A 19,107-nucleotide genomic window follows, 5' to 3' on the forward strand; every position below is an offset into this window, starting at 1 on the left:
GAAATAGGCTCTTGGTATTTTTCCCACTGATCATGCTGGTTAGACTTGCTGGTTAGTTTAGAAACATTTGAAGGTCACAGTAACTTATATTTGCACTGTACAGCATTTACAAATCAGAGTATTTTCAATTTTTTTCTAATCAGCAATACTTAGCCATTATGGTACTTTATTTTACTTAAAAGATAATAGCATAGTAGCAAGTTTTTATTTTTTTAAGTACTTTCTTAAACAAACAGGTAAAAATTTTCTGTTATTATGGAACATAGAATAATAGGATTGGAAGGGTCTTCTAGTCCAATCTTCTGCTCAAGCATACAAATGGTTATAATTTTTTTATGCCATAGATAATTTTCCATTTGGCTAGGTACACCAACTCTTAATTTTTAAAAAATTAGACAGCCACACTATTAGGAATTTGATCTGGGGAAAGATAATAATAGGGAAGTTTTTTGTTCCTATTACGTTCAGCAATATAACTTGCAATTCCATCAAGATTCTTGCGGAATTTCCTCATGGTCTCTTTCACTGGCTTCTCTATGAAGTGTTCATCTGGATATATCCCCAGAAACACCTGAATGGAGAAGACCAAAAAAAAATGCAATATGTTGGAAAAAGTTGACAAGGTTTTACAAATGTTATGATCAGAGTATTCCAAAGAATATACCAACAGATAGCAGTTGCTGGATCCTTTGATGTAGGTGACTGAATCCAAAACACAAAAACTATCTACTAGTTCAATGTCATTGTTATCAGTACTGAAGCTGGTTGCTCTTACTGTCATTACTTTAGTACAGGGAGGTCAAACTGCTGGCCCGCGGGCCAGATGCATCATAGCAAAACCGCACCCATCTCATTGCCGGCAATGGCAAAAAAGTCGCGATAGGTTGTGACACATAATGTGACGTTGCGAGTTTGACATCCCTGCTTTAGTACATTTAACCTTTTATATGTTCTATAATGTTGTGCCAAATTTTAATTCAGAGATTTAATTAAAAGATAATTTGATCCAATCTCCAAATCGAATCAATTTTCTGAATGGTATTGTTGAAATTTTCTTGTTTCTATTTTATTGTTTCGCTCACTCCTTTCTATTTATATAGCTACCCATTTTATGCAACTTTACAGGTGTCCAACCTCACTAGTACAATTCTTATGAACAAAAAAGGCCAGTTCTTGAAGGCTTTTTAGATGGCTAGAAAGAGATCTGCCAGACCGCAGGGGAAAGACTGTTCTCAACAGTAGGGGTCTCTATTGAGAAAGTATGGTACATCTTTGGATGTAAGAGTTTATCTGCTAGTTGGGTAATCCCCCCAAATTTAACAAAACAAATACAATGTTTCTGAATCAATTCAGTGCATTGCATATTAATTTGATGAGGCAATGGTGTTTTTGTATTTCTGATATTGGCAACAATGTAACCATACTGTAAAAACCAAAAAAGTAATGCCTACTGTGATTGACTGTAATAATAAAATGGTCTCAACTGTTTAATCATCACTGTCATCACCACCTGTCAGAACCAATGGAATACTGGAAGTATTGCATTATTTTCATTTTGCTCCGCTATACTATTTTTCCCCCTCTCAATTTCTGCTCTAATTTACTATGTAAATAAATTTATATGGAAGGAAACAGAAACAAATTGATGAAACTTTTATGCTGCTGTCTGTTGAGAGGAATTTCCCCTTTCGGTTCTTCCAGCCGAGATTTTCCTTGACGGCGCAACGCGGAAGAAATAGATCGTGAAGCCAGCTACCGGAAAGAGAGGTTTAATCTCGAGGATCAAAATTTAAGTGACAGTTCAGCTTGAATCCCCGGCTAGCTAGGCAGAATGGTTCTAAAACATGGGTTTTTATACCCTTTCGTGGTTTCCAAAACTTGTCTTTTCTGATTGGTGAGTTTGAATCTATCTTTTCTGATTTGCTAGTCAGTGGCTTTTGTTGGGTAAATTTCCTTCCTAATCCTGCCTGAAAGGTGTTTAATGGCTTTATTGTTGTGTGTGATAGCCGTATTGTTGTGTGAATAGTCCTAATTGCTGCTGGCCAGCTTTCCATTTAGTGTATGTTAAGTGTTTGCCACCTAGCCTCAGGCTACTGCTGAATCAGGCTGCTGTTGAATCATGCTGGGGTGAGAGGGGTTTTTCCAGCTTTCTTTCTTCAATTCCCCCATTTTGGGCTATCTCTGGGGTACCAGTGATTAGCCCAACTGGTTCATATATACGGTAGGGGTGATCAATTTGGCACATCATGAGAGAGGTTTTCTTGCTCTGTTTTTTGCCTCTGATTAGAGTTGTGCCGATCTTTAGGCATTTTAACCCTAAAGGGGCTAATTGGCATAGGCAACAAAGGAGGGCTCCGCCTACTATGACTGTGATTATGCTTCCAACTAGAATTCTTACCCAGTGGAAGTCTGGTAACCATGTGAAGAGCCAAGAAAGGTCCCAGGGTGATTGATCGTGTCCAATGTTTTGTGCTAGTTCTTTTAAATGTTTGATATCCCGTTCAATTAGTACGGATTGGTCAGATAGGTTGAAGCAGCAGAGCCCACAGAATTCTTCACAGCCATGGTTGTGCCTTAACAATAGGTAGTCAATGGCTGCTCTATTCTCGAGGGTTGCTTCTCTAACTTGCCTTAGTTCTTTGTTTAAGGCATCTAGAGCATGGGAGGTGGTGTTTAGACTTTTGGCTAGGGTGCATGCCAGGCTATTTATGTTCCTTGAGTTTCGTGTTGCAAGCCCTGGCACTCCCACTAGCGAGATGGCCAATGCAATATATTCAGTCCTGGTGAGGAGGGAGGTTTTTGAATCGCAGTCAGGAGGTAACGTTTGGAAGCTTCTCCTTTGCCGCCTTTACAGGGAGGGCATCAGCATCGTTAGTCGCCCTAATGTACAAGGGCCTCCTGTGGAATTTGCTGGTAAGTAGGAATAGGCTTTAAGGCCACACAGCAAAAAACCATCCGGTAGGGAGTTTCGTATGGCCATATGAAAAGGTGATGGCCATGGTGCTGTTACAGGCCAGTTCAGTGTTGGTGAGGTTGTAGCAGCTGGAGATCTTGGGTGTGTGGCATCCGGTCAATGTGAAGCATGTAGCTGCTCGTGTTACAGTTGTTACCTGCAATATGTACATGTTGCTGTCTTTTGTGTATGTAGTGGTCCCCCACTCAAAAATATTATAGTATGAGGCTGTCAGTGAGTGTTCTCCTAGCCTAGTGTTGTTAGTGATGGCTTTTGGTGCTATTGCTACTCCCATCAGGCATGTGGTTAAAATGTCCTTTACTGATCTACCCCCTTGCAGGCAAAACTCTGTAGTGTTTAGCACTTCCTTTGCTAAATACTCCCATATGTTCCCCTTTTCCGGAAATAATTTTGGTTCTATGAACCCAGAGGTACAATTTGAATACAAAAATACAATAATACATAAAATTCTAACAAAAGTAAACTTAATTCCCTCCCCCATTTGTCTCTGTTTCAAAAAGTGTTTCTAGGGACTTCCGGTGGTGTCAGGCTGCACCAATGGCGGCTTTTGTTAGCCGTCCGCCTGGGAGCGCGTCAAAGCCTGAAGAGACAGCGTGCAACAGCTGTCTCTTGGCTAGGAACCCCGTCCCTCGGGCGAAGAGGGGGGGTGAGCAGTCCGGATAGGCTTAGAGCTCCCTCTCACCCCGGTTTTTCTTTGATCGGGGTTGGGGGGTGAGAGCTCAGCCGAAGTCTGGACGTTCTCCGTGCCCCAGGATGCCTTCGCTCCGATCTATTTGGAGCGAAGCTAGATGCAGCGCCCACCTCTGCTACTGAAGCTATTTGGATTTAAATTACAAACAGACGGAACTAAGCAGGAGGTTTGGAGCAGTTTTGGTGAATTTTGATTTTGAGAATATACTAACATCTTCCTTTTTGGTGGGGACTTAAAGTGAGAAGAAAATGGCTGCGAAATTGCCGTTTCTTTGGAACTGAAAAAAAAAAAAAGAAGAAAACGTTTGCTTTTTACTTTTACTCTCTTCCGGTTATTAACTGGATAGAGATACATTGTGGTTTTTTCTTGGTTTTTGGAAAGTTTTAGTTGCAAAGAATTAGCAATGTTTTTTTTATTACTTATTATTTTTATGGATTTTTATGGATTATTGAAGTTTTTCAAGGAAGTTTGAAGAATGGTTTTAAAATGGCTGCGGAATTGTGAAAGAAAGAAAGAAAGAAAAATCCATGCTTCTTTTTTGCTGGCTAAATGAGTCTTATAGTTGTGGAAATAATTTACAATGATGGGTTATATGGGAGATCATGAAAATGACAAGTATGAAAAGCTGGAAAAGGAAGCAGTAATAGATTTGGTTATGGTCCTGGTGTACTTCCCTGATGGAATTTTGAAGAAAAAAAAAAGCTTATAGAAATGGGTCGTGCGTCAGAGAAAACCAGCTGGAGATGTTGCTGCTTGTGTTTTTAGAAGATTTTGCTATAATGGAATCATACAGGTTTATTATCAGCAGAAATTTCGAATGAAAGTAGAGATTATGAAAAGGACAAGCAGGAAAGTCTGGGAAAGGAAGCTGCAATAGATTTGGTCATGGTCCTGATGTACTTCCCTGAAGATATTTTGGAAAAAATGATTATAGAAATGGGTCGTGCGTCAGAGAAAACCAGCTGGAGATGTTGCTGCTTGTGTTTTTCAGAAGATTTTGTTATAGTTAGTGGAAAAGGCAGAAGATTTACTGGCTTCGAGGGCTGATTAGCAATGGAAGAAAGAAAAAAGAAAAAAAGAACGAAAGCATGGACTGGACTGGCTATGGAAGAATTTCTTGATGATAATCTTATACGAACATTTTGAAAGTTTTATATTTTTAAAATTAGTTGATTTGGAATTGATTTTTTGGGTATATATTATTTGAATTAATAAGAAGAGACCAGATGGTTATACTATTAAAATCTGTTGTAATAAAAAGAAAAAATAGAAAGAAAATTTTACTTAAAAGATATGTATTTGAGATCAAAAAGAGTTTAAATGATTAATGACATATAATTGTATTATTCTAAAGGATTTATATTGTCTTAGAGGAATTTAAAGATGGTTTTTAATGGATTTTTAGACATTTGGATGATTAATAGCAGTAAGAGTAAAAGATATGTACTTGAGATCAAAAAAAGAGTTTAAATGATTAATGATATATAATTGTATTGTTCTAAAGGACTTATATTGTTTTAGAGGAAGTTAACGATGGTTTTTAATGGGTTTTCAAGATATTTGAATGATTAATAGTAGTATGATTAGTAGCTAACTTTTTATTTTGTAGAAATGGCAAAGTTTAATTTTTAGATATTTGGATTTGGGGAAGATGGATAATTATATTTTGAGTTTTGGAGTTAAAATAAATTAATATTGGTATGTATTATAATTGGATTGTTTTACTTAGATGGGGGTTGTTTATTTACTCCTGTATTTAGTTCTGGGAAGTCCGGGGGGGGATGGGGGAAAAGGGATTTTTTATGTATTTTGGTATACTAGAATGGTAGTGAGATATAATGTAATAGGAGGTTTTTTTAGTTTGTTCTTGTTTTTATTATTATTATTATTGTATGCCATAATTATATTTCTGTTTATTCTAAAAAATTAATAAAAATTTGTTTAAAAAAAAAAAAGTGTTTCTAGCATCCACTCTTCAGTTTCCGGGTTTTTCTTAAGCCTCAGAGGTGGAACCTTTGGTGTTACTTCAGGTGTACTGCTGTGGTCTACGACTGCAGGTTTGATGTGCGTCCAGTGGATCCAGGCGTTCCTTTCAGCTATTTTGATTGCTGTCTGGGTGGTTAGCAGAACTTGAAATGGCCCACTCCACTTTGGTTGTAGCGGTGACTTGCGGCCGTATGATTTTACCCAAATCCAATCCCCTGGTTTGAACCGGTGTAGGTTTTCTTCCAATGGTAAGGTCTGTGTTAAGGCACTTTGCTTCCACAATTCTCTGAGTCTCTGGTGTAGAGCTGTAAGATAAGATGATAAGACTACCTCCCCCTTTTCTAAGCAGAGGGACTGGGGGTCAAGGTCTTTGAGTGTGTCAGGTGGTCGGCCGAACAATAATTCGAAGGGGGAGACACCTATGTCTTGCCTTGGCCGGGTTCTAAGGTGGAACAAGGCTATGGGTAGTGCTTGGGGCCAGGGCAGGCGGGGCTCCTGGCAGAGTTTCCCCAGGAGACTTTTTAATTCTCTATTCTGTCTCTCCACCCCACCCCACCCCGAGGAACTGGGGTGTCTTGGGGTGTGTAAGTCTTGTTTTAATGCCCAACGCTTGGAGGACATGCGTGATTACATGTGACACAAAATGTGTGCCCCTGTCCATGTCCAAAACGCTTGGGACTCCAAACCTGCGTACCAGCTCCTTTAATAGGTGCCTCGCGGTTTCCAAGGCCGTGGCATGGTGACATGGGTATGCCTCCACCCAGTGGGTGAGCTGGTCTCTGCAGACTAGCACGTATTGCTATCCATTGCTCCTAGGGAGCTGAATGTAATCTAATTGGAGCTTTTCAAAAGGGCGTTGTGCCCATGGTCGCCCCCCTGTGTGTGTTGCCTTTCTTGAGGAAGCATTGTTTGCTTGGCATATTTGACATGTTTTGGCTATCCGAGTGGCCTCACTGTAGACCCCTGGGGCATACCATACTCTCCTTATGGCATCTACTATTGCCTGAGTCCCACAGTGTCCTTTAGAGTGCAACTGCTGACAGATTAACCGTAGCAGACGTCTGGGTGCTATGGGTCTCCCATCCGGGACCCACCAAAATCCTTCTCTATGTATTGCCTCGCATTTCTCCTCCCATGTCTTTATCTCTCCTGGTTCTAAAAGATCCTGGTATCGTACTGTAGGTCCTAATTGTACTGCAGGGAGAATGGTAGATGCCCTCAGGGGTTGACTAGCAGCCCATTTAGCTGTCACATCAGCAAATTGGTTTCCCTTTGTGACCTGAGAATCATCCTTCTGGTGGGCTCTACAATGGATGACTGCTAGGGATGAGGGTAGTCGGATAGCTCTCAGTAGGTCAGATATGAGGTTTGTGTGAGCAATTGGCTGGCCATTAGATGTTAGAAAACCCCTTTGCTGCCAGAGAGCACCGGTCGCATGGCAGACTCCAAAAGCGTACCTGGAATCCGTGTATATATTAGCAGACTGGTTCTCGGCTATCTCACATGCCTTTTTTAATGCAATGAGCTCGGCTGCTTGAGCGCTGTAGTGAGGGGGCAAGGGGGAAGCCCAGATTGACTCATGGAGGGAGACCACTGCAGCTCCTGTTACTCGGGTCCCCTCGAGAAGGTACAAAGAGCCGTCAGTAAACAATTCTAGGTCTGCGTTTGGAAGGGGTACATCTGTTAAGTCGGGACGTGGTAATTCAGCGTCTTGGACCAAGTGTAAACAGTCATGTAACACTTCGTCTGTCGGATCAATGGGCAATAATGTTGCTGGGTTGAGTGTGTTGCAACATTCAAAGGTGATGTTTTCTGCTGTGAATAGTTCCGCTTCGTATTGGGCCAGGCGCTGATGGGTGAATGCCTGAGTTTGCGATTTTAAAAGTATCGCAAACACATCGTGGGGAACTCTTAAAATGAGGGGGTATCCCAAAACCAGGTCCTTTGATCGCTTAACCAGTTCTACGGTCGCAGCCACGGCTCTTAGGCACGGAACGGCTCCCTTAGCTACCGGGTCTAATTGGACCGAATAATAGGCTACCGGCCTGAGTGATGGACCGAATCTCTGTGTTAACACCCCTGAACCCACACCTCTGTTTTCATGGACAAAAAGGAAAAAAAGCTTTTCGTAATTAGGGAGACCCAGGGCCGGGGCTGAGGCTAGGGTTTGCTTTATTCTTTTGTGGGTATTTGCCAATTCCTTCGTCCATTCGATAGGATCTGGTTGATCCTTTGTGGTTAATTGGAGTAAGGGTTTTGTTAATTCCCCGAACGCTGGAATCCACGGGCGGCAAAATCCCAAGACCCCTAATAAGGCGCGGACCTGGCGTTTTGTCTGTGGATGTTTCATTCTTAAGATGGTCTCGACTCTCCCAGGTGCTAATTTCCTAATTCCAGGGGCAATAATATATCCTAAGTAAGACACCTCCTTTTTTAGGTATTGTGATTTAAAAGGAGATGCTTTATGCCCCCTCTCTCCCAAACATTTTAACAAGTGATAGGTATCTGCCCTGCAATTTTCCTCTGTCTCAGATGCTAGCAGTAGATCGTCCACGTATTGGATTAAAGTGGATTTGCATGGCAGGAGAATGGAAGCCAGATCTCCCTTTAGTATTTGTGAAAATAGAGTGGGGGACTCTGTGTAGCCTTGTGGCAGTCGAGTCCAGGTGTATTGTTGCTTTTCCCACGTGAAGGCAAAAAGGTATTGTGATGCCGGATCCACCAGAATACTAAAAAAAGGTGCGCAGAGATCAATTACTGTAAAATGGGTAGCTGACGCCGGCACCTCGGTGATTATGGTGGCCGGGTTTGGTACTATTGGGGCCCTTGGTACCACGTGACTGTTCACGGCCCTCATATCATGTACGAAGCGGTAAACGGGGTTGCCTTCGCTGTCTAATTTGGGCTTTCGGACTGGAAAGATTGGGGTGTTGCAAGGGGAGGTGCATTTACGCAGTACTCCTTGCTTTAGGTATGCTGTTATTAGGGTTTGAATCGGCTTTATCGCTTCCGGCTGGATTTTGTACTGGGGGATGCATGGTGGCGGTCCTGCCTTTACTTGGATTACGACCGGGGTAGCTGTCTTTAGCAGTCCTACCTCAGTAGGATCCCATCCCCACAGAGAGGCCAGTAAGCCTCTGAGGTCTATTGGCAGCTGGACCTCCCTTTCAGTTGAGCACATCATAGAAAGAGGTGCCCGTTTAACTGGGATGTCTAAATGAAGCCCTTCTATAGTGCAGACGATGGTGGCCCCTAGTTTGCAAAGCAAACCCCTTCCCAGGAGAGACAGGGGGGATTGGGGGCAGACAGTAAAGGGGTGTTCCAAGGAGAATGGGCTGACCTCCACCTTTAAGCTGTTTGTGAATTCGACCGGGATGAGGTTTCCACCCACCCCCATTACATTATCCTTGGCCCCGGGCACTATTGAATCTTTAAAGGGTGCTGTGGTAATAAGGGAGGAGGTGGCTCCGGCGTCAATGAGACATTCGTACGCCTTTCCCCCTATGGTTATGGTTAAAAGGGGTTCTCCATCAGGGCCGTCCTTTAAAGGAATAGCCAGGCCATGAAATGTGGGCTTATAATCGGTTTCTAGTCAAGATTGGTCGTGTTCTTGCCGCTCCCAATGGGGCATGTTTCGATCCCTATCTTCATTCTGATGATGGGTGGTTTCTCTTGGGAAAGGGGGTCTTGGTCAGTGATGTTGATTCCAGGTTTCCCTGTTCTGACCTCCCCTGCAGTGTCTTCTGGTATGTCCGTCTCCCCCACATCGGAAGCAATGCCAGCAGGAAGTTCTTTCTTCCAGCTCGCATTGCTGACACCTCCTTACTTTCTCTGGAGTTGGTCTGTAGTACCTTCCTTGGTTATCCCTACTTATCAAAGCAAAAGCTTGTAGGTCCTCCCTCCTTTCCGTCCTGCGCTTTCTCTCTCTCTCTCTGTCTCGGTCTGCTTCCTTCCTCTCCCTTTCTTCCTCTGCCAATTTTTCTCTCTGGTCAAATACGAAGTTTGCAATCCTGTGCAACTCCAAGACGTCTAAGGTTGACCAGTTAGAAACTATTTTATGGAAATGGCCTTGGATATCGTTCGCGGATTGATTAACAAAAGCAGTGGCCAGAATGCTTTGGTCTTTTTGGCACCCTATGTCTAAATGAGCGAACGTGGTTCCGGCCTCCAAGAGGCGGACCCAGAAGGCATCTGGGGTTTCCTTGTCCCTCTGCCTTGTCTTTTGGAATTCAGTCCAGTTGAGGGGCTTTTTCCCTATTTCCTGGAGGGCCTCTATTAAATTAATTTTGGCCCTTGTGTAGTCATCCTAGTGGTTCTGATTATTATAATCCCAGTCTGGGCGGTTGAGAGGCCAGGCAACCCTAGCGGGGGTTACTTGTCCCGGCACGTTTATTAAGGGGCGCCTGGCTATCTCTTCCATTTTTTTGAAAAGTTTCATCAGTTCGTCCTTGGTTAAAAACACATATAGCAGTTGAGTCATGTCTGCCCATGACGGATTGTGGGTATCCACAATAGATCTTATGGTTTCTATGACTGACAGGGGGTCCGCTCGGAAGGAAGGAGTGTCCTTCTTCCAGATGACCAAGTCAGACGGGGAGAAGGGAGTGTGGGTTAGAATGTGTTCGGTCTGGCCCCTCGGTCGCCCGGGAATGGGCCTGCTCAACAAGGGGGCCATGAAGGGTTCAGGGTTATACGGAGGGGGAAGGGGTTTTAAGTTGACTTGGATTGAGTTTTTCTGTCTAGACAATTCAGCCCAACAATACCAGTAGGATAATTGGGTCGGTTCTATCCTTGATCTCAGTGTCTTGAATTCAAAAGTGCCACCTTCAGGCCAAATCTGTCTCCCGCATTCATCCTTAAGCAAAGCCCATTTTTTGCATAATTCTTTTAACCGTTTCTTTTTCATCCCGGCCTGGACAGGTAGCTGATTCCTGTCCCAGGCGTCGAGCAAGCTCTCAACCAGGAAACCTATCTCAGCCCTTGAACTTGAACTTCCCATACTTTCACTAAACGGGCTCTATATACCGGAAGCCTCCTTGCGAGGCTTCCTCCTACCGCCGCGGTTTTGTGAGTCCAAAAAGGGGACTCACGGAGCACTCTGGATCCCTCACAGAGTACGCGGGCTCCTTGTGGGATCCCCCACGGTTTCAGACCCAAAAAGGGGTCTGTAGAGATGCTTCTGGTTTCCCTTCAGAAGGTACGGGTCACTCTACCACCGATCGGCTTCACCACAACTGTTTTGCGGACCCCTAACATCTGCTGCGGATCTCTGCTTGCTCTCAGAGGTAAGTGGACCGCTCTAAATTAGGGCTATTCCTTAAATGTTGCTGACGGAAGGGGTCCTGGTTTACCCGAAATAGAATCCTTTCCCTTTTTCTCTGCCCGCTCGGCTCTCCTCCTTCACCAGAAGGTCTCACGCTCCGATGCCCCCCCCTTGCTTTCCCGAATCCCGCCGGTCACGGCTCCAGTGGAACTAGCAGTGGGTCGGGGTGCGGCTAGAGGGCATACGGAGGGGGTGAGCTCCAGCTGATTCTTAGAGGAGGGTGCCCCATACACACACTCATGCACTCTTCCTTTCGTTCCCCAGACCCTTTAGCTAAATAAGCTTAATTTGGTGGTACTTACCCTCTTTCCAGGTAGCTGTCCGAGCGCAAGACTCAAAAACTCCCTTTAATACCCATTGCCGACCGGGCAGGGTCCGTGGAGGCTTTCCTGCGGAACAAGGTGTCTGCTGCCGGCTGGATAGAGGCTCTTCCGGGCCCGGTCCGGTGGCGGGTGAGCTGGGAGTCCCTTCTTGGTCGCCAGATAATTGTTGAGAGGAATTTCCCCTTTCGGTTCTTCCAGCCGGGATTTTCCTTGACGGCGCAACGCGGAAGAAATAGATCGTGAAGCCAGCTACCGGAAAGAGAGGTTTAATCTCGAGGATCAAAATTTAAGTGACAGTTCAGCTTGAATCCCCGGCTAGCTAGGCAGAATGGTTCTAAAACATGGGTTTTTATACCCTTTCGTGGTTTCCAAAACATGTCTTTTCTGATTGGTGAGTTTGAATCTATCTTTTCTGATTTGCTAGTCAGTGGCTTTTGTTGGGTAAATTTCCTTCCTAATCCTGCCTGAAAGGTGTTTAATGGCTTTATTGTTGTGTGTGATAGCCGTATTGTTGTGTGAATAGTCCTAATTGCTGCTGGCCAGCTTTCCATTTAGTGTATGTTAAGTGTTTGCCACCTAGCCTCAGGCTACTGCTGAATCAGGCTGCTGTTGAATCATGCTGGGGTGAGAGGGGGTTTTCCAGCTTTCTTTCTTCATGTCAAATGTCTTTTATCACCAGAGACAAGATTTTAAATTCTGTTAGGAAAATGTTAAAATAAGCCATAAAAAATGTCTTCACCCTGGTTTTCCTTGCCAGCAAAACAGGGCAAAGAGAGTCATATTCCCTTTTCTTTCCCTGTGCCCACTTCCATCCCTCCAACTCCACCTCTCTGTCTCTCCTCATCTCTTACTTGATTGCTTTACAGATTTCTGTTGAGCTAGTCTGTATCTCTAAGTCATTCCCTATCTTTTTCTTCCTTTAGTATATCTCCATGCCTTCTGTGAAAGGTGCTAATCCTAATCAACAAATGCAAAAGGTAAGTCTCCCCCCCCACACACACATAGAGAGAGCTTAGTCTTTTTAGAGAAACAACTGTTCTTTCCTAACTGCAGCAGCTGTGGGAAAAGTTCTGCACTTTTATTCTGAAAAGGAACTTAAAATTTGGTTCATTTATTACAATCACTCGGAGTAAGAAGCAACTCTTCCAAGTTTGGCAGGAAAAATTATTAACACAAATTAATAATACAATACAAATACTTTCGGAAGTGGCTAGTTAGTGCCTCCTTCCTAAGACTGAGAGAGGATAACTAGGCCATTAGTTGGCTTTCATAGCTAAGGCAGGACTTGCTAACTTCCTTTATTTTCTAATTTAGTGTCTTAACCACTAGACCAAATTGTCTCCCTTGAAAAAAAAACTGCCTTCTTTCCCTTGGTTCCAAGGAAAGAACAACAAATTTAATACTCATATTTAGCAATAACTTGTCACCTTTTATAGTAGCAGGGAGTTCCAAATACACATGCTTTATTAGATCCTAAGTTGCATTAAGCAAAAATATTACTCAATATTTGGATCTGCAGTTTTTTCAACAACCTAAATCAACCAAGAATTAATCCCTAGCTGTTTCTTTGAAACATTGCCAAACAAACTATAGTCGGAAAACATATTTTGAGCAAGTTATTCACAAGATTTCCCAAAACAGAACTCTTCTCCTATTTCTTGAGGGAAAGGAGAAAAAATGGAAATCTTTAGAATTTGCAGGACAGATACCAAAAGAAAAATATCAAGAGAGGCACCTGGACCTTAATAAAGGCTACAAAAGATTGAAGAAATTGCCTAAAAAACCCCAGAATATCAGGAGAATATGATCCCAACTGGGCAACAGTGAGGTCCAGGCTTCACATTCCAGAATTCAACATACAGGGATGCTTGGAAAGAAAGGGGGGGCACATCTGCAGCCCTTTTCCTCGCTTCCCTAAGCCTTTGAATCCTGATCTATAATCAACAAGTGAAAATAAGCAAGTGCACAATACACATTGAAAGAAATGCCTCGGCCCTGCTCCCAACTGTTTAGGATACAATTGATTAGGATCAGCACCTTTTACAGAAGGTATGGAGGTATTGTCAGGACCCACCTCAGCTAATCACCTAAGAAAGCAGAACTCTTGAAACAGGCATTGTCTCAAAAGGAACTTTTATTAGGGACTAGTGATAGCAGGGAATGTAAGACGAGATCTGAAGAAAAGCAATATGCCCCCTCCCACCAAAGTCATCATGTCTGTTTGAACTCCAGCCAATCCACTGGTGGCTTGATGGCCGGCTGACTGGTACGGTAGGCTCGGTAGGCTCACATCTCAAGGTCTTCTCCAGCTTTCCTTTCCTTGCAACTGTCTCCTAGATAAGGAGACCTGCATTCCATACTCAAAAGGAGGAGGCCAGACAAAGAAAGAGGAAAGCGAAAGTTATCAACATATTCCCCCATGCACCCCTTCCCCCAACAGAATGGCAGGCCCCAAAAGAATAGAAGGCAAAAGAGAATGGGTGAGGGGTTTTGGGGTCTGACAGCTATACTAAAGGAAGAAAAGAAAAAACAGAATGACTTAGAGAGGCAGATTAGCTCAATAGAAATCTGTAGTAGAGCAATCAAGTAGGAGATGAGGAGAGACAGAGACGTGGAGTGGGGTGGGGTGGATAACATGCAGGCAGAATTTGGAAAGTCCAAGGCTTAAATATATCATTGGGAAACATGCACAAACAGATTTGAGGACAGAAATAAATAGGCATCTCCGGATAGGAATATCTCATGATTTACAGACAGACAAATTCCACCCACAATACATAAAATCCAAAATAAAAAATTTCCTTTTAAATGAGTTTAGAACATTCCCTCCTGATGGATCTTGGGCTGTTATTAAAGGTACAGGGAGAGAAAAGGGAACATGGCTCTCTTTGCTCTGTTTTGCTGACCAGGCAAAGCACGGTGAATGTATTTTTTTAAAGCTTATTTTAACATTTTCCTAACAAAATTTAAAATCTTGTCTCTGGTGATAAAAGACATTTGACAGCTTCATAAAAGTTTCATCAATTTCCATGCAGTATTTTCACTATTCTTTCACCTCAAGAACACACAAAGACTTTAATACACATACAAACACAAAAACAGAAAACCCTCCAGAACTCTTAGCTTTACACAACATGGTCAATTTCATCTTAGATCTTAGTTTGGTTCTTGTTCAAATGTACTTGTAAAGAAGGCTTAGCAATTCTTCAATCAGCTGTATAAGTAACCCATTTTTATTAACTTTCTTCTCAATAAACACACACACAAGAGAAGAAAGATCAGTTATTATTTTTTCTTTTTTTAACCACACCTGCACCTTCCCCCTGAACAGCCAAATGTTGCTGGCTGTTGCCAAAGCCGCGCCACCATTGCTTTCCAGCCCTGCTGCTTCCAACGCCCCCGTCCCTCTCATCAGAAGGTATGCACCAGAAGTGTGCCAGAAGTATTAGAGGTGCATTTAATTGTCCCATGGGGGGAATCGGCTGTGCAGATTTGTGTTACAGTGCATCAACCATGACTAGGCAGTGTTGGAGAAGCGGCGTAATAATAATAGCAGCAGTATTTCACCAGTGGAAGGTCAGCTATGGACAAAGGCCCACAGTGGGTCAGCTGAATTGGAAAAGCTGGAGTGAAATGGGCATGATCATTTGGCCCTGATGAATTGTCTTAGACACTTTTTGACAGCCTATTTTACCAGCTGACAAGCATATTCCAACTGAAGTGTGTAGCCTGAACCTCCTTCCTTATAATTTTAGGCTAAGTCATTATAATTTTAACCTATTGTTTTGGGTCCTCCCCCATCCTATATTTGGGTGTTAGGTTTTTCCATGTCAGATGCAGAACTTTAAATGACCTATTAAATTCCGTCCTATTCATTTCAACTTACAGTTCAAGTTGGTCTAAATCTTTCCAACTAAAGTATTAGTTACCCCAATTTTGTGCTTCCTGAAGATTTTAGAAATGCCCCTGTACTGCTTCATTCAAATAATTGATAAAAATGTTGAGCAATAGCCTGTGAAGTTGTGAAATTTCTTGGAAGGAAGTTCCAAGTGAAGTCCTGTGGAACTTCACTTGAAACTTCCTTCCAAGATGAAGTAGAGTTATTTACATAATTATTTAGGTGTGTGCATTCAGCCAACTGTTAAGTCCATATAACAGTAGTATCATCTAGCCCTTATTTTACTTTTATGAATATTTTTTAGCATTTTATTAAAGGCTTTCCTTGAGGTCCATGTACACAATACTTTCCTCTAGTGTACTAAAACACAGATTTCCATGAAGAATGTGGAGTCTGAATTTTACTTTTATGTTATAAATAAAAAAAGCATTTAAATATTGAGACAATTCTCACTTCATTTTCCTGAAATTGACTCAAAGCCCAAACAGCACCAAGATGCCAACAAGACCGTCCCCTGTCAGGTAAACTCTTGATGATATATTCAATAGTGGTTTTCCCCTTTTCTATAGGTGGCGGGCAGCGCATAGTTGGAGGAGCATTTGGAATCCAGGAACACCAATCATACTGGAAAATCAAAGACAACAGCTAGTGAGATAAAATATTAGGCATTATTAAGAAATGAAATGAAGAAATAATAGAACAATAATATTGCAAAAAGACATGGAATCTGTCTATTGAATTAAGTGACCTTAAACAAAGATAGTCAAGAATTTTTATGTGAATGGAAAATACTTCTATTTACACAGAAATATTTGTGAGGCATTCCTGCATCTATCTCCTCATATTTTACACTATTACAAAAGTAGAAAACTTTATACAGAAAGTCCTTGTTTAATGACTATTCACAATTACTATCCTGATGAAAATGGCAGCATTGAATACAACAAATGGCTTCAGTGTGAACCTGATTAAAATGTGGTTAGTTTCAGGCAGCAGGGTTCTAATCTGATTAAAACCACAAAGCTGATCTTATTAACTTCCACTTGGCATTTTTAGGGAAGTGCTGTGCTGTGGAGAAAAGTAGCTCAGAAAGAGGTGGCTTGTTCCTCTCTGCAGTAGAGGAAAACAGAGAACAAACATGGCACAGAAATGTCCAAAACTAGCAATGGGAAATAGTCACTCATACCCCTTTAAGGGGAGAGAGCTGAAACAGATAGTTACACATCTTGGGGCCTTGAGCCCCACCCCACTCAAAGGACATGTAGGCTACATCAACTCAGCTTCCAGTACAATTTGTCTGACCAAGAGATTGAGCGGATCTGCACCAAATGGTGATGTCAACGCTGCAAATACTGTATATTCTTGCTTTGACAATATGCAGAACTGTCTGGCATTTTTAGGGTTAATGCAGAGCAGAAGAGAGTAGAGGGAAAGAAAGAGGAAGGAAACCTTTGACCTTCACACTAATTGGATAATGTGATATATGACAACAAATTTAGGGAGGGAATATGCTGAGAAATTAATTGCTCAGAGGAAGAGAATTTAGTTCTTAGCATCCCTTCGGTGTGCTGACATGTTGTAACCTAAATAAAAGACTTTTTAGGAAAACAATGCCTGGAAGTTCTTTGAAGTGTTTCATTAGTCGGAACCTGACAGGTACACTTACCAACAAAACCCTAATTCCCCCAATCCAAGTGACCGGCTCCAAAACATGGTGCAGGACATAATGAATAGCACCCATTACATTTTAAAGCCATTGGGGATCTGCAGGAGAAAGAGGTCCCTTTAGAATTCTACCATTTCTATTTACAGTACCAGTATATAGCTAGAACAAAGCCTCCTAATAAGAGGGATGAAAGGTGAACTATGGGTGACATAGTTGGAGCAATTGGTCTTTAAAAGGAATGCTGGGTGGGCTACAGTGCCCTGAGTAATCATAGATTGGGTGAGTGGAGGCAACTTACCCATTAATCACTTTGGAAACAAATTTGCAAGAAGCAAGGAAAGCTGTTAGACATGTTGGGGAGGAAAGTAGAGAAGATGCAAGTAATAAAAGAAAGATGAGAAAGAAGAGGAAGAGACAATAGAAATAGGAATCTGTGGATTGCACCTCGTGAAGACTGGCAAGAATACATTTGAAAAATATCTGGCTCAGCTCATCTGAAGTGTTTTAAACTAAAACTGGTGGGAAAGGGTGACCAACTGATAAGACTAAACACAAATCAGATAATGAGAAAGGGAACGTGAAGTACAAATCAGGTGATAAATTAGGGCCTCAGATTAGATTAGCACACTTCAGCTAAACAGCTGAGGTATACAAGAAGTACAAATTAGGAGATAAACAGCAAAACTAAGACAACTATAAAGGTCTCAAATGTCTGTATATAATGTCTGTATGCACATTGACTTATAACAGTTAGTTTAGTTTATAACAGTGCTGAAAAAAGTGATTTAATGACCATTTTTCACAACTTACGACCATTGCAGCAGATACGTAATCAAAATTAAGATGCTCAGCAACTGACTCATATTTATGACAGTTGTAGTGTCCCAGCATTATGTGATCACCTTTGTAGCCATCTGACAAGCAAAGTCAATGGGGAAGCCAGATTCACTTAATAATCGTGTTATTAACTTAAAACTGCAGTGATTCACTTAACAACTGTGAAAAGAAAGGTGATAAAATGAGGCAAAACTCAGTTTACAAATGTTTTGCTTAGCAACATCAATTTTGGGCTCAATTATGGTCGTACCAATGCTCATAGTACGAGAAACAAATAGCGAGAGTTTGAAATTCTAGTATAGGAGGGCAAGTATGAAGTTGTAACTATTACTGAAACTTGGTGGGATAGAACCCATGCTTGGAACACACAGCTAGATAGTATACATATTGTTGAAAAGGAACCGACCCAATAAAAGAGAAGGCGGGGTTGTGTTGTATATAAATAATTACTACAGTACACGTCCAGAGAAATATAGAATACTAATGATAAAAGCCTTCTTGAAAGTATTTTGGTAAATATTAGAGGAAAAAGCAATGACTTTGCTACAGGTATGTACTATAGGCCACCTAACCAAGCAGAGGAAATAGATCAACTCTTTGCTAATCAATTAGCTAAGGTATGCAAGAAACCCACCACTGTAGTAATGGGGGACTTTAACTATCCTGACACCACCTGGGAAACAAACTCTGCAGCGAGTGGGAGATCAAATAGGTTCCTGATGTGCTTACCTGACAATTTTGTCATACAAAAAGCAGAGAAGGGAACTAGGGGATCAGGAGTAGAGTAGAGTAGAGTAGAGTAGAGTAGAGTAGAGTAGAGTAGAGTAGAGTAGAATAGAATAGAATAGAATAGAATAGAATAGAACCTTGGAGGTCTTCTAGTCCAGCCCCCTGCTCAAGCAGGAGAACCTATACCGTCTCAGACAGGAAATGGTTGAGGGATTACAAGTTATAGGAAATTTGGGGAAGAGCAACCATAACATACTTGAATTCACCAAAATGCAACCACAAGTAACTGAATCAAGCCAAACTAGTGTTTTAGACTTTAAGAGAGTTGACTTCAACAAGCTAAGAGGAAGGATTCCATAGATAGACATCCTAAAAGGAAAAACAGTTCAAGATGCCCAAGAAACCCTGAAAAATGAGATAATGAAGGCCCAAGAAAAAACAATGCTACAGAGAGGAAAAAAAAGAGACTGCAGATGGGACCAGTGTAGCGGGGACTGCCTGAGAGTGCTTGCAGGAGCTTGACTGGGAAGGGAAAGATTGGGACAGCTGCAGTTGGCTTTGGGTGTGGCTGGCGTGAGTGGAAGGAGGAAGGATAGAAAAGGAAAGAAAAGGAGAAGGCCGGGGTGGTTGGAGTTGAGAAGAGAAGGTCTGGAAGCTTATTTTATTTTTCTATCAAGGGT

General features: G+C 42.1%; 1 protein-coding gene across 1 annotated transcript in view; it reads right to left on the reverse strand.

Moving 5' to 3' along the window:
* Positions 1-222: 222 nt before the first annotated feature.
* Positions 223-19,107, reverse strand: part of LOC107288773 (arachidonate 5-lipoxygenase) — a 54,766-nt gene continuing 35,881 nt past the window's right edge. The window contains exons 3-4 of the mRNA XM_015817422.1: positions 15,649-15,819; positions 223-571 (exon numbers count right to left, since the gene is read on the reverse strand). Coding sequence (XP_015672908.1) covers positions 392-571; positions 15,649-15,819 — 351 coding nt within the window. The 3' untranslated portion in view covers positions 223-391. The remainder of the gene's footprint in view (positions 572-15,648; positions 15,820-19,107) is intronic.

This window comes from Protobothrops mucrosquamatus, unplaced genomic scaffold (assembly GCF_001527695.2).
Source record: "Protobothrops mucrosquamatus isolate PMUCROS unplaced genomic scaffold, P.Mucros_1.0 scaffold586, whole genome shotgun sequence".
NCBI classification, from domain to species: domain Eukaryota; kingdom Metazoa; phylum Chordata; class Lepidosauria; order Squamata; family Viperidae; genus Protobothrops; species Protobothrops mucrosquamatus.